This window comes from Myotis lucifugus, unplaced genomic scaffold, assembly GCF_000147115.1.
Source record: "Myotis lucifugus unplaced genomic scaffold, Myoluc2.0 scaffold_99, whole genome shotgun sequence".
Classification (NCBI taxonomy): domain Eukaryota; kingdom Metazoa; phylum Chordata; class Mammalia; order Chiroptera; family Vespertilionidae; genus Myotis; species Myotis lucifugus.
In genome coordinates, this window is record NW_005871147.1 from 3,686,298 (window position 1) to 3,698,959 (window position 12,662).

At 47.9% G+C, this 12,662-nt stretch overlaps 3 protein-coding genes across 12 annotated transcripts in view; 2 read left to right on the forward strand and 1 right to left on the reverse strand.

The window, feature by feature from the left end:
* Positions 1 to 3,894, forward strand: part of ZNHIT3 (zinc finger HIT-type containing 3) — a 26,477-nt gene extending 22,583 nt beyond the window's left edge. Inside the window, exon 7 of one of the 2 annotated variants that reach the window (XR_002830096.1) lies at positions 2,021 to 3,894. The gene's annotated coding sequence lies outside the window, so the exon portion shown is untranslated. The remainder of the gene's footprint in view (positions 1 to 2,020) is intronic. The other variant, XR_002830097.1, reaches the window with a different exon arrangement.
* MYO19 (myosin XIX) overlaps positions 1 to 9,241 on the reverse strand; it is a 26,520-nt gene extending 17,279 nt beyond the window's left edge. For 5 of the 7 annotated variants that reach the window (XR_002830094.1, XM_006092239.3, XM_023756833.1 and 2 more), the window contains exons 1-5: positions 9,140 to 9,240; positions 6,417 to 6,568; positions 4,620 to 4,758; positions 4,130 to 4,278; positions 2,601 to 2,714 (exon numbers count right to left, since the gene is read on the reverse strand). Coding sequence is in view for 5 of the 7 variants with exons in the window: in XM_006092239.3 (XP_006092301.1) it covers positions 2,601 to 2,714; positions 4,130 to 4,278; positions 4,620 to 4,758; positions 6,417 to 6,428 (414 nt within the window). In the remaining 2 variants the exon portion in view is untranslated. Of the gene's footprint in view, positions 1 to 2,600; positions 2,715 to 4,129; positions 4,279 to 4,619; positions 4,759 to 6,416; positions 6,569 to 8,278; positions 8,466 to 9,139 lie in introns of all 7 variants that reach the window. The other 2 variants (XM_014458749.2, XR_002830095.1) reach the window with 2 other exon arrangements.
* PIGW (phosphatidylinositol glycan anchor biosynthesis class W) lies at positions 8,549 to 12,654 on the forward strand. Of its 3 annotated transcripts, none has more exons than XM_023756835.1 (2): positions 8,549 to 8,949; positions 10,722 to 12,654. In XM_023756835.1, exons 1-2 carry the CDS (start codon positions 8,920 to 8,922, stop codon positions 12,240 to 12,242), a joined length of 1,551 nt encoding a protein of 516 aa, XP_023612603.1. In that variant the 5' UTR covers positions 8,549 to 8,919; the 3' UTR covers positions 12,243 to 12,654. The 3 variants fall into 3 exon arrangements, with proteins under 3 accessions (XP_023612603.1, XP_006092305.1, XP_006092303.1); XM_006092243.3 differs by lacking the exon at positions 8,549 to 8,949 and adding an exon at positions 9,327 to 9,440; XM_006092241.3 differs by lacking the exon at positions 8,549 to 8,949 and adding an exon at positions 9,485 to 9,929.
* The last annotated feature ends 8 nt before the right edge of the window (positions 12,655 to 12,662 follow it).

The window sequence follows — 12,662 nt, forward strand, 5'->3', positions numbered from 1 at the left end:
AATAAATGAAGGAAAAGGAACTAGAAGGAAACAGTCAATGTAAGGAGCAGAAGGCAAGTAAAAATTAGGAAATATTTTCAACAATAGGAGAAGATATGCAAGTAAAAATTATGAAATATTTTCAACAATAGGAGAAGATATTGAACCTATGAAAAGACCAAGATACTGGGGGGGGGGGGGGGAGATAATAGAGAACAAGAAAGTGTTTTTAGAATTAAAATTTTGAACAAAAATTCAAAATAATTGAAAGTTATTAAAAACAGGGAAAACAAATTTTGGCAAGATAAAGTAGGAGATATCTTCCAGAAGACAGAACAAAATGTTAAGAGATGGAAGATTAGGTGAAAAAAAAAGACTATTAAACAATTAATCAAACATACTAATAGGAGCTCCAGAAAGAGAAAATGGAGGGGAGTAAATTATTAGATATGCTACAAAAATATTTCCCTAAACGAAAAACATGAGTTTCCAAGTTAAAAGACCCACACAAAGTATCCAGCATAGAAAGTAAAAAAAAAAAAAAAAAAAAAAAAAGACCATGCCAAGATATACCACTGTGAGTTTTAATACCTACAGCTTTTGGAAAGTAAAATCACAATTTATGGACTCGGATTTTCAAAAGCAACACTCAATATATAAGGAAAAACTTCTAAATTTGGAAAGAAAATTATTTCTAACCTGAAATTATAAAACCCAGCCAACATATCCAATTTGAGGCAATATAAACATTTTCAGATGTGCAACTCAAAAATTTGCCCTTCATTTACTGCCTTTTCCAGGAAGCTACTAAAGAATGTGCTCCCTAAATACAAAGCAGTAGAGGAGGAAGGGAAGCCGTGGATTCCAGCAAGGGGGATTATCATGGACACAGCAATCTGACCCCCAGAGTGAGGCAGAGAGCCCCAGGTAATAGCTGCATGGCAGTAGCCCCAGGCAGCCACCAGGCCAGATGGGAGCAGATCTGAGAGCTCTGGGAAGGGCACCTCGAAGAAAAAAAAAAGAACCAGATGTACTTGCCAGTTGAACAAGCCGGAAAAGCTTTGGTGATAAGTTTGGTAATAATTTAATAGGCATGTAGAAACTAAACAAATAGAAAACTGGGGTAATCATATGAGGGAGAGTAAAAACTAGACAAGGAAATATAATCATAGATTACATGGTTATAATATAAATACTGCCTATTAACTTAATTAGAAATCATGGTAAAATTACATATGTGTTTGGGGGCAGGGAAATAAGACTAAATCATCACCAAATTAGGAAATGAAAAGATTAGGTCCAAAACTGAAAAAATCAGTCACTAACAATATCATGCTGGTTAGAAACATGATAGAAACACCCAGATACACTGCTATAAGATGTGAAAGTAGCCAGGGGGTTGAGAAATATGGGGCAGGGTTGTTGTTTTTCTTTGTAAGCCTTGCAGTATTGCCTGATTTTTGAACTATGCAACTATGCTATTTAAAAATAAGTCTACCAGGCCCAGCTCATGACCACAGCAGCTGCTCAGTAATGGGTTACTGAGCTCTGGCTGCATGAGACTCCAGCCAGGTCCAGCTGCAGCTCCCCAGAGGGACAGTGGGCTTTGTCCAGGAGCTGGACATCTGTCATTGCACTGGCCACCTTGATACAACTGTCAAAGATCTCCTCCCCACCCAAGTCCAAGTCCTCATCCCTGCAGCTTACTGCCTTCATCTGTTTCCTTGTCTATCTTTCCCAGTGGACTAAGAGCTCCCTGAAAGCCAGTTGCATCTCTGTTCCTCCCCCTGCCACTCCTCAGCGGTGAGCCCAGGGCCTAGAATCTGGCAGGTACTCAGTACTCAGCAGTTCCATCATATGTGAGTGTAGACAGAGGGGGTTTATGGTCCAAAGAATCCCTTGAGGAGGTAAGTTTGGTGGCAAGGGAGGGGTGGTTGCATGAGGCTTGCCAGGAGGGTGAGGCCTCCTCTGACCAGCTATGCAACTCCTCACCCATTCTTGTGCAACATTCGGTCTCACCTATTGTGGTTCTGCTCCCCAGGGAGCTACGTGACTCACCAGGAGCTTCTGGCCCAAGGCACTGCCCTTGCCATCATGGACAACACAGAGGATGCAAGTGGGCTACTTCAATAAACCCTTTCCCATAAGTAATCCCAGCTACCTTCAGTGTCTATGTGCACTGGTTCATTTAACTCTCACAGAAGTCCCATGAGTTGGGTGTTGGTCCTCCTTTCCTTGCCATTTTATAGGTGAAAGAACAGGTTTACAGAATTGAAATATCTTTCTGATGTGCTCTGAACCACTGTGCTGGAATCCCCAATAGCTATCTTTTGTTTCCATCGGTGTCAGAGATGGGAGAGACCTATGATGAGGAAATGAAGGCCTAGGTCCTAGGCCCTAGGAGGAAAGTATCTCACCTAGAGTTACATCAGAGCTGGTGGAAGAGCCTGGACTAGAATCCTGACTTCCTTTCCTGCCCACCGCTACACACTGACTCCCTGGTAAAGCCAGCCTGTCCGGGAATGACGAGGCAGCAAACGGCTCCACGAGGAACGTCCCCCTCCCTCTCTGCCCACCCAGCCCGTCATGAAGTCGACAGGATGGGAAAGAGGCCCTCCTACCTTTCCAGCACCACTCTCTCCACTGACAACGATGGACTGGTTGACTGGCTGAATCAGGCTCTTGACATTCCTGTAGGTCTGTTCACCCACAGTGAAGATGTGGGGCTTCAGTTTCTGAAACATCAAGGAGCGAAAGGTCATGTGAGGGAATGCGCGTCTTCAAGGAATGCTGATCTAATGATGGCTGAGATGGGGAGCCTGCCAACAGCAGTGCCAAGAGGCTTCCTCTAGAAAAATGTCCTGGATGTAACAGTGTTAGGCCCAACTGTGGGACCCCCCTGGTGGCTTTACCCACTCATCTTCTCTCAGTCTGGAAGCAGAGCTAGCCTTGAATACTTTATCCCATTTTATCTTAAAAGTCTTATTCTGTTCTGTATTATTTTGTTACTGTACTTTGCAGTTTGCAAAGAATTTTCTTTCAAGTTACTGCTAAGAAGTCTGTGTTAGATGGATAGCTAGTCCTCTTTTATAGATGAGAAATCTGAGGTTCAGAGGGGTTAAATAACCTTCCCAAGGCCACTCAGCAAGTAAGTGAAACCATCTGATTTGCATCCCAAGGCCACTGTTCTCCTTTCCATCACCAAACATTAATTGTCCTCAATGTGCCAGGTATGAAGGTGGGCACTGGGAAAGCAGAGGGCACCATGACATGGCTTTTGCCCTTAGGAGGCAGATGGTCAGTGAGATACGGGCTCTCAGGACAGACCTCACATGATTCCACCCCACAATGATTGCTTACCCACAGCTTCCTGAAGAAGGCACAGTTCTGGATGGTGTCAGAGCTGTCCCTCTCTCCATCAGCTTCTGCCCCAGTCACTTCTCACCTGGACTATTACAAAGTCTTCAACTGTTCTCCCTGCCACTTGTCTCACCTTCCTCAACGCAACTCCCCCAGCTTCCAGGGTAATTCTCCCCCCAGTGGGCACCATTCAGTCCACCTCCACTCCTGGAAGCAGCTCTGTGGACTCTGCCTGCTGTGATGACTCAGAACCTTCCTATTTATCTCAGCCTCTTCCTACCTCATCTACTGCCTCTCTCCCCAAGAGCCCCTTCCTGCCAGCAAGTCTGCTCTTGCCTTTCCCTGAACACATGATGCACTTTGACACCAGCTAGTCTACTCCCTGCCTGCACTTCCCCCGCCCCCATAAGAATGTATTCCTCTCAGTAGAGATGAACATGCACTGAATTTTCTAGGGTAATCCTTAGCGCATTAATTTTATCTTTTTCCCAAACAGTGGTTTGTTAAATACACAAACATATCTTTGTAAATCCTTTCCTATTAATAAACTCATAAATAAGAAAAAAAATACTTTGCCCTATGTCCCTATTTTGTGATCCAAACTCAGTTAAACAAGTATTTACCTCTCATTTTGCACCACTGTCATGTGCCCAAAATTCCTCAAGCTCCTGATGGGCAGGGCTGTGGCACCAGCATGGCTGATGCATAGATGGATAAGGACAGGGACGCTGCAAGGAGGCCTAAGGGGAGGTAGGGGAGTCCTGAGGCCCAGGAAGTGGCTGAGTCTTACCTGGGGCTGAGGAGCAGCATGGTACTCTTTCATCAGATCTGGCGAGTAGAGCTGAGGGACAGGCTTGAAGGGGTTCAGAGCCACCAGGGTGCAGCCAGCATTGGTGTAGAATGTGTCTGCCATGTACCGGGCCTGCAAACACCTCAGGACTGAGGCAGAGGTACTTTTAGCAAACTCTGGCTTAAATGTAGACACTAGCATACACAAACATCTGCCTAACAGCACTCCCTCTGCACTCAGCCAAGAGCCATTAGATTCCAGCAGCTCCCTGATGAATAGGTACAAGATCTAATTAAGATGAACGCCAAATCTGGAGCAAAGTCGGCGTTGGGGAGCCCAGATGCAATTGCCAGGCAGGTCTGAAGCAGCGTATCTGGCTCCAGGTCCGGAGTCCTGCCTGCCTTGTCTGGCCAGGAGAAGCTGTGCTGAATACCTACACCAAATGCCACGCTCTTGGAGACGGCACTCTTGAGGAGAGGGAGGCCCATACCTGTCTCCAGCGTCACAGGGTTCACCTTGGTGAGGTCATCCAGCAGGTGCAGCGGGGCCTCCTGGCCTAGGAACTCCTGCAGGTCTTCTCTGAGGGCTTTCCCACCGTGGGCATCAGGGCCTGAACTATGGCCATTCACCTGGAGGGTATAACAGGGCCAGGAGAGCTGTGACTCAGACCAGCTGGCAGCTGTGTAGGGGTAGGACTGTGCAGCGGAGAGAGAATTGGCTTCCAGTATCATAGTCTGGTGGGTTCAAATTTCAGTCCTACCACTTATTAGGCGAGTGAGCCTGGGTAAGTGACTTAACCTCTCTGAGCCACAGGTTTTGTTTTGTTTTAAAAATATTTTATTGATTTTTTACAGAGAGGAAGGGAGAGGGATAGAGAGTTAGAAACATCAATGAGAGAGAAACATCGATCAGCTGCCTCCTGCACATCTCCCACTGGGGATGTGCCTGCAACCAAGGTACATGCCCTTGACCGGAATCGAACCTGGGACCTTTCAGTCCGCAGGCCGACCGACGCTCTACCAACTGAGCCAAACCGGCTACGGCTACAGGTTTTTGGTTTTTTTTTTGTAAATAAAAGAAAATAAAGCCTGTTCACAGGGCTATTGGGAAGAAAAACAAGAAGCAATATAAAGAGCACTTAGTCCTTGGCACATAGTGAATACTGGATAAATCAATAAATGTTATCCTGTCTCCTATGCCATGAGCTCCAGCTTCCAGGCTAGCCAGCTACTAGCCTTACTGGGCCTGGCAGGGTTGGGGGTCACAGTGTGGGGCTGCTATAGGAGTATCACAAAGGAAAAAAAACCATGCTTTGGGCCTTTTTTTAAAAACACGTTAAGCGCCAAGCCTGCTTTGTCTTCCTTTCCGTTTAGCCCGCGATATCCGATTTCACCGATATGCTGGCAGCACCAGTGAATGACGGGTCCAGACGGAAAGTATAGCGTCAGTCACCGGTGACTGACATGGCACTTAACGTGTTAAAGAAACCATTCAATTTGAGATGAAAAATCAGTTGTGAGGTAGCTCCATGCCTTCATCACCTGCCTCTTGGGGCTTAATTAATCTGGTTAATTACACAACTAGTTTCCTGTGCCCTGGGTCTACTTAAGAGGCTCAGAAGTTGAGGGAACAGGCCCTTCCTCCTTCTCCCTTTCCCATGCATGATGCCAACATTTCCCACGTGTTTCTTCTCCCCATTTCTCCTCTTTCCTCTCTGGGGGATGTAGGGAAGATGGGGTCGGGAGAGGACAGTAACCTGGCTGAAATCTGCTTTTGGAGGAAAGGGTCTGTGATATGACCTGTGTGGGTTTCCATGAGACTAGTGAGCCCATCAATGAGAGAGAATCATTGATCGGCTGCCTCCAGCACACCCCGCATTGGAGATTGAGCCCGCAGCCTGAGCATATGCCCTGACCAGGAATTGAACTGTGACCTCCTGGTTCATAGGCACAAAGAAACAGAATTTCCGGAGGATGAGGCCAAGAAATCAGGATTTTAAAAAGATTTCCAGGTGATTCTAATGTGCAGCCAAGGTTGAGGACCACTGCCTTAACCACACCAAGGAAAAGAGCTATCAGCTACAACAGGGGAGATTCAAATTAAGTATCAGGAAGAACTTAACAACAGGTGAAAGGCACTGGAATAACTTCCTGAAGTGAGAAAAGACCTTTAAGGGGTCGTTTTCTTCCTTCCCGGACAGGGTAGTGAAACCACATTCAGACAAGTAAAAGATGCAAAGGTGCTTCAGGTGCTTTGGGGCCTGGGTTATCTGAGGGGGAGGTTTTACCTGCTGGAGCATCCTGCTTCAGTGTGGTCAGCCAGAGTTCTGGGTTACAGGCACAAGGAGTGCAATCCACCTCGTCATGAGGACACAGGCTCGGGCATGGGTCCAGCAAAGGGCTCAGTTCTGGAAGAATCTGAGATGAGTCATTCCAGAGCCTATGGCACGAGAGAGAAGACAAGGGCCACACACAGGTGAAGGCTTCTTTAGGGTGACTCACTCCCGCTCCCCGCACTGAGCAGAGGAACCAAAATGAGAACCAGAGCGAGCCTGGGCAGAAAGGAAGTCTCTTCTGTTCCCTGCCAAGTAGGGAGCAGGGGAAACTTTTACAAGAGCTTCTGGAGGCTCCCTGGGCTCCTCCGGGGCTAGTTTTACTACAGGGTTAGGGGTGGGGCTGCAAATCTGGGTCAGTGTGATGTGGAGGGTGAAGACACTCAGACAGAGACGTCTTCTGCTCTCTCCTCTCTACTAGACAGAAATATCCTTTCTTAGCATAGCCAGTAGTTGGTGGGGTGGGAGGCTAAAGTCAACCAGATACTCCAGGAAGAGAAATCAGAGCTCAGTCATTCACTGGTAAGTCACATCACCTTCCTGGTCCACTTTGATTCCTCATCTTGCAAATGGAGATAGTAAAATCTACCTCACAAGGAGTGGCTGTGAAGGTCAATGAGGTCATGGATTGAAAGCAACCCACAAAACACAAATCTGAATATGCACTCAGAGGGGAAACAATTAGCAATATTTGGGGGCACTAATCAGGTGGAATATTCCAGTGTCAACTTCAAAATGAGAATTTCAGAGGATGGGAGCCCATCTGAGAGGGGTGTTGTGAGTTGGGCTTAGGCCAATTTCTGTAAAACTGTAAGTGACCCTCAGACTCAGAATTTCCCAGGCCGCACACTGCCCCAGCAAAGCATGATGAGGGGTGTCTGAAATGGATTAACCTTGGGGGAGAGTTTCTTTTTTTAAGAAAAAAAAAAATTTTTTTTTAAATTGATTTCGGAGAGGAAGGGAAAGGGAGAGGGAGAGAGCGATAGAAACATCAATGATGAGAGAATCATTGATTGGCTGCCTCCTGCATGTGCCACAATGGGGATGGAGCCCACAGCCCAACCCGGGCATGTGCCCTGACCAGGAATTGAACCGTGACTTCTTGGTTCATAGGTTGATGCTCAATTACTGAGCCACCCTGGCCAGGAGGGGAGACTTTCTTTTTTTTTCTTTCTTGTTTTTTTAATTGGGTGGAGACTTTCTTAAGGTTCTGAAAACATCTAGCCTTTGAAAGAACAGGAATAGGGACTTCCATGGGAACATTCAGGCAGAGAAGAGCATCTGGCCTGTTAGACACATTCTACATTCACCCTGGACACTGACTGTATCCCATCCAAAGGACAGCTATGCAGAGGCTCCAGAAACTCAAGGAGAACAAAACTCCCTCGACTGGAAGTTCATCTTAGAGGACCAGAGGCGGAGCACGAGAGGTTGTGGGTTAGAACCCAAAGCCCTTCAGATGCATATCACTAGAGCTCTCTAAGCTTTATATCCTCATTTGCAACCTCCACAACCACTCCTTGCCAGGTAGATTTTACTATCTCCATTTGCAAGATGAGGAATCAGAGTGGACCAGGAAGGTGATGTGACTTACCAGTGAATGACTGAGCTCTGATTTCTCTTCCTGGAGTATCTGGTTGACTTTAGCCTCCCACCCCACTAACTACTGGCTATGCTAAGAAAGGATATTTCTGTCTAGTGGAGAGGATAGAGCAGGAGGCTTTTCTGTTTCCCAGTGTCTTCACCCCCCACATCACACTGACCCAGATTTGCAGCCCCACCCCTCACCCCTGTCGTTTGCAAAAAGGAATACTAACACCCAGACCAATGGGCTGCCGCTAGTGGAATCCGTGAGAGCTCTTTGCAAATGTTGGTTATTGTGTGCAGTGTCAGCTCTCAGCCAGAGTTAAGTCAGGTTAGAGCGGTTTTCTCCAGTCCGCCCCGCTCTTGCTCCCACTCGGCTTCGTGGTTACCAGCCAAGCAGTTCTGGAAAGGGTGTGACCACTGCGGGCAGGAGGGAGCCGGTAATGAATAGATGAAACACCAAGTCAAGGCAAGGCAAGCGGCAACCTGATCACCAGCTCCTCCTCCTCCCCAGCCTCAGGTTCTCCTCGGCTCGGAGGGCAGAATAGAAAAGCCGGGTGAGGGTCCTGGTAGCCTCGCCAGCCCCGCCTGAGGTTCCCGGCGGGAACCGGGGGCTCCCGATCCTGGCAAAGGGCCCGCCGGGCCCAGGCTGGGATGCCGCTCCTTAAGCACCTGGCACGGGCAGAGTATGTCCTTCCCGGGAAGGTGGACGTGACCCCAGCCAAGGGCGCGGCTGCCCCGACGCCTCCCGGGGCCAGCGCCCCCTCCCAGGTCCCTCTGGAGAGGAGCAGGGGCGGGGACCCACCCTGCCGACCGGGACCTCCCCCCACCTCCGACTGAGGGTCGCCCGCTGCTGGCAAGGTGGAAGGTGACCATGAGAGGTCCTTGTTCACAGAAGTTCCTGGTAAGGGCAGGATCCAGGCTACCTTCCCTTGGGGTACGAGAGGGTCAAAAGGGAAAGGGAAAGGGCAGGGAAAAGGCGCTTTGGAAAGGGGAGATGTCCACTCCTGCCTCAGCGCTCCGGGGGCAAACCGGCCTCCCCGCCCCTTGGGGGTCACGGAAGGGCTTCAGACCGGGGCTGGGGTGGCACTCACCGATCCCACGGCCTGAGCGTGCGGCCCCGCCGGCCCGGCTGGAAAATCGGGCGGGCCGGGTGGGGCGGCGGGAAGAGCCCGAGGAGCGGAGGGAAGAGGAGGGGCGGGGGCGAACCCGAGAGAAAGCCGAGACCGCGGGCTTGCACCCGCCGCAGCCGCTCTGCTAAGTGGCCGGCCGGCGGCTGGCTCCTCCCCCGGGGGCGGGGCGCGCACACGCGGCGCGGGGCGCACGTGGCCTGATCGCGATGCGGGGACCCGGAGCTGGGGGCTCCTCCTGGGACAGGACGTTTTGAGAGTCTGGGTATGACTGGAGTGAAGGGGAGGCTCGGGTCCTGGCGGGAGCGGCGCGGGAGGCAGGGCGTCCTGGTCTCGGGGCCCTCGCCGGGCTGGGAGGGGCCGCCACGGCCCAATGTTCGCCGGGGCCTGCGACCGATCACCCTAACCGGCCTCGCCGCGGTCTGAGCGGTTGTGTGGCGCCCGGTGCGCCTTTTCCGCTCCGGCTCCTCGGGCGGGCCGGCTACGGCCACGGCCCGGGCACCCCTTGGCCGGGCACCCCATGCTGGAGCTGGCGAAGAAACCAGCACCACCCAGGACCGGATACGCGCGGAATTCGCCGGCCCGGAAGCGCAATCTCCCCCAACCCGGCCGGCCGGAAGCGCGGCTCGGGAGGCGGAAGCTGCCCGTTCCGCCGCGTTGCCCCCTCGGGGCTGAGGGAAGCGGGCGGCCTGACCCACGTAGACAGCCTCGGTCCCGGGAGCACCGAGACCAACCGGAGCACCGAGCACGGGAGGTATACGGGCCCGATGCGGTGGTGGAAAAGGACTTGTAGTTTTAAGCCAGCCGATCGGTTTGTTACCGGCTTAGCCCGTCATGAATTCATTTATTCTACATCGTTCTTGTTGGACCAACAAATGTGTTCGCATGTGCCACTTTTCAGACATTGATGTGTGGCCGAGAGGCGTTTTATAAAACAACCCCAGTATGTGCTGTACTATACAGCCCTCCCCCCCTTAGCCTCCATTCTGCCTAACGTATATCTAACGTGAAATTCGGCACCTGTAAATGTAAGGAGCAGCCTGGGGCTCAAGAGGCCACTGGGGGACTCAGATGTGTGTCCTGGAGGCTCTGAACAAAAACCAAGGCCCCAGCTCCCAGGTGTACTTGAATGCCTTCTCTGCCCCTGCCCTTCCCCTCTGTCTGATCTAACTTATAGCCATTAGTTATGTGTACTCAGTTTTCATTACATAATCTTCATGACAGACCAAGTTTTGTAATAGGAATTTCTATCCGACTGTGGGATGTTTTTTTTTTTATCATCCCAAATGTGCTTTTTTGTGAGTCTGCCTTATACTGAAAATAGCTAAAGCTTTTTAACCAATAATTTCATGCTATTAGTGTAACATTCGTATCCTCATGTATTAGTGTTAGGCTTCTTCCCACAATCCTTCGAAGAGGAGGTCATAAGACAGACCTAGGTTCTACTCTGAAATTTAAGATAAAAGTAAGTCAGGTACATATATATGCCAATTGCACAAGAACACTGCTTTCCACAAATGCATTCCTTTGCTCTTTGTGAAAACAGGAAGAAGAAAAAATGTCTCAAAAGCAGATGAAGGAAGCTTTTGTTAGTAACCACAATGGAACCAGCGTGCTGGAAATTACCCAGGGCTTGTGCTTGCCTGTGCTCTGCATCCTGTGCAGAGGGCTCCTGATCATTCTCTCACAGCACTTGTGGTCTTCACATACCCGGAGAACTCGATTCTTCATTGACTTTGTTTTCCTAATAGTTCCCATGGTGACCACTTTGACCATTTTGTCTTCCTTTGTATACCTTGAGCACCTCACTGTAATTATCTTTGGGGCAGGGCTATTCTATCAAATATACTGCCGGAGAACTTGCTATGCCAGAATGCCTGTCCAGAAAATACTTGAAAAATTCTTAAAAATTAGTCTAGAATCAGAATACATTCCAGCCATCTCCTGTTTCCGTGTAATTAACAGTGCCTTTACTGCTGTTGCCATTTTGGCTGTGGACTTCCCGCTTTTCCCCAGAAGATTAGCCAAAACTGAGCTCTATGGGACAGGAGCAATGGATTTTGGAGTAGGAGGCTTTGTTTTTGGAACTGCAATGGTTTGTCCAGAGATTAGGAGAAAATGTATAGAAGGGTCCAGATTTGATCATTTTACAAAGTCATTGTACTCTGTTTGGCCATTAGTCTTCCTAGGAGTAGGAAGATTAATCGTTATAAAATCCATAGGCTATCAGGAACATTTAACTGAGTATGGAGTTCATTGGAACTTTTTCTTTACCTTAATAGTTGTGAAATTGGTAACATCACTGCTTTTGATCTTTTTCCCCCCTAATAAATCCTGGATTGTGGCCATTGGCATCACTGTATTATACCAGCTAGCCCTTGACTTGACCCCATTGAAAAAGTTAATTTTGTATGGCACTGATGGCAGTGGCACAAGGGTTGGTTTATTAAATGCCAACCGAGAAGGAATAATGTCTACCTTGGGGTATGTGGCAATACACATGGCTGGTGTGCAAACAGGGTCATATGTGCTTAAAAAAAGATCACATATCAAAGACTGGATAAAAGTAGCGTATTGTATTCTACTGTTAGCTATTAGTCTCTTTGTATCTCTTTACATAGTTCAGGTAAATGTAGAAGCAGCATCTAGAAGAATGGCCAATTTAGCCTTTTGTATTTGGATAGTTGCTTCTAGCTTGATCCTTCTTAGTAGTTTATTACTGGGTGATATAATTTTGAGTTTTGCCAAATTTCTAATTCAAGGGGCTCTAGTACCCTGTTCTTGGAAACTTATCCAGTCTCCTGCTACAAATAAAAAGCATTCAGAATCTCTAGTCTCTGAAGCTGAAAGAAAGAAACCCAGTCTTTGTTTAATCACAGCTATAAACAGAAACCAGTTGATTTTTTTCTTGCTGTCAAATATAACAACTGGCCTAATCAACCTGTTGGTAGATACATTGCACAGCAGTACCCTGTGGGCCTTCTTTGTGCTCAATCTTTATATGTTTACCAACTGTTTAATTATATATATGCTACACTTGCAAGATAAGACTATAAAATTTTGGTGATCAATAGGGGTTGGATGTGTGTGTGTGATGAGGAATTAATGAGAATAGTAAATGTAAAGAAAATGGGCTTTTGGCAATCTAGTGTTAACTATATTTTATTATAAAATTAAGAATTTCAGTCCTTTTCTGTAACAGTAGTGAGGCTTAATATTTTAATGTATCTCTACACTATGTAAAACAAACCAATGGAGAAGAAACAAAGCCTTATGGCTTGTTAGAATGTTAAATTTCAGTATTTTTTTTTTTTTTGTATTGCTTAAAGTATTACAAAGGGTATTACGTATGTGTCCTTTTTTTAAATTTCAGTATTTTAAAGAAACTATTGTATTTATAGTTGTGACACTGGAAGATTGGAGGGTGGGGAGGAAGTTTTTAATTTATCTTATATCACCTTATACCATCTGTATTTTTTATTATAGT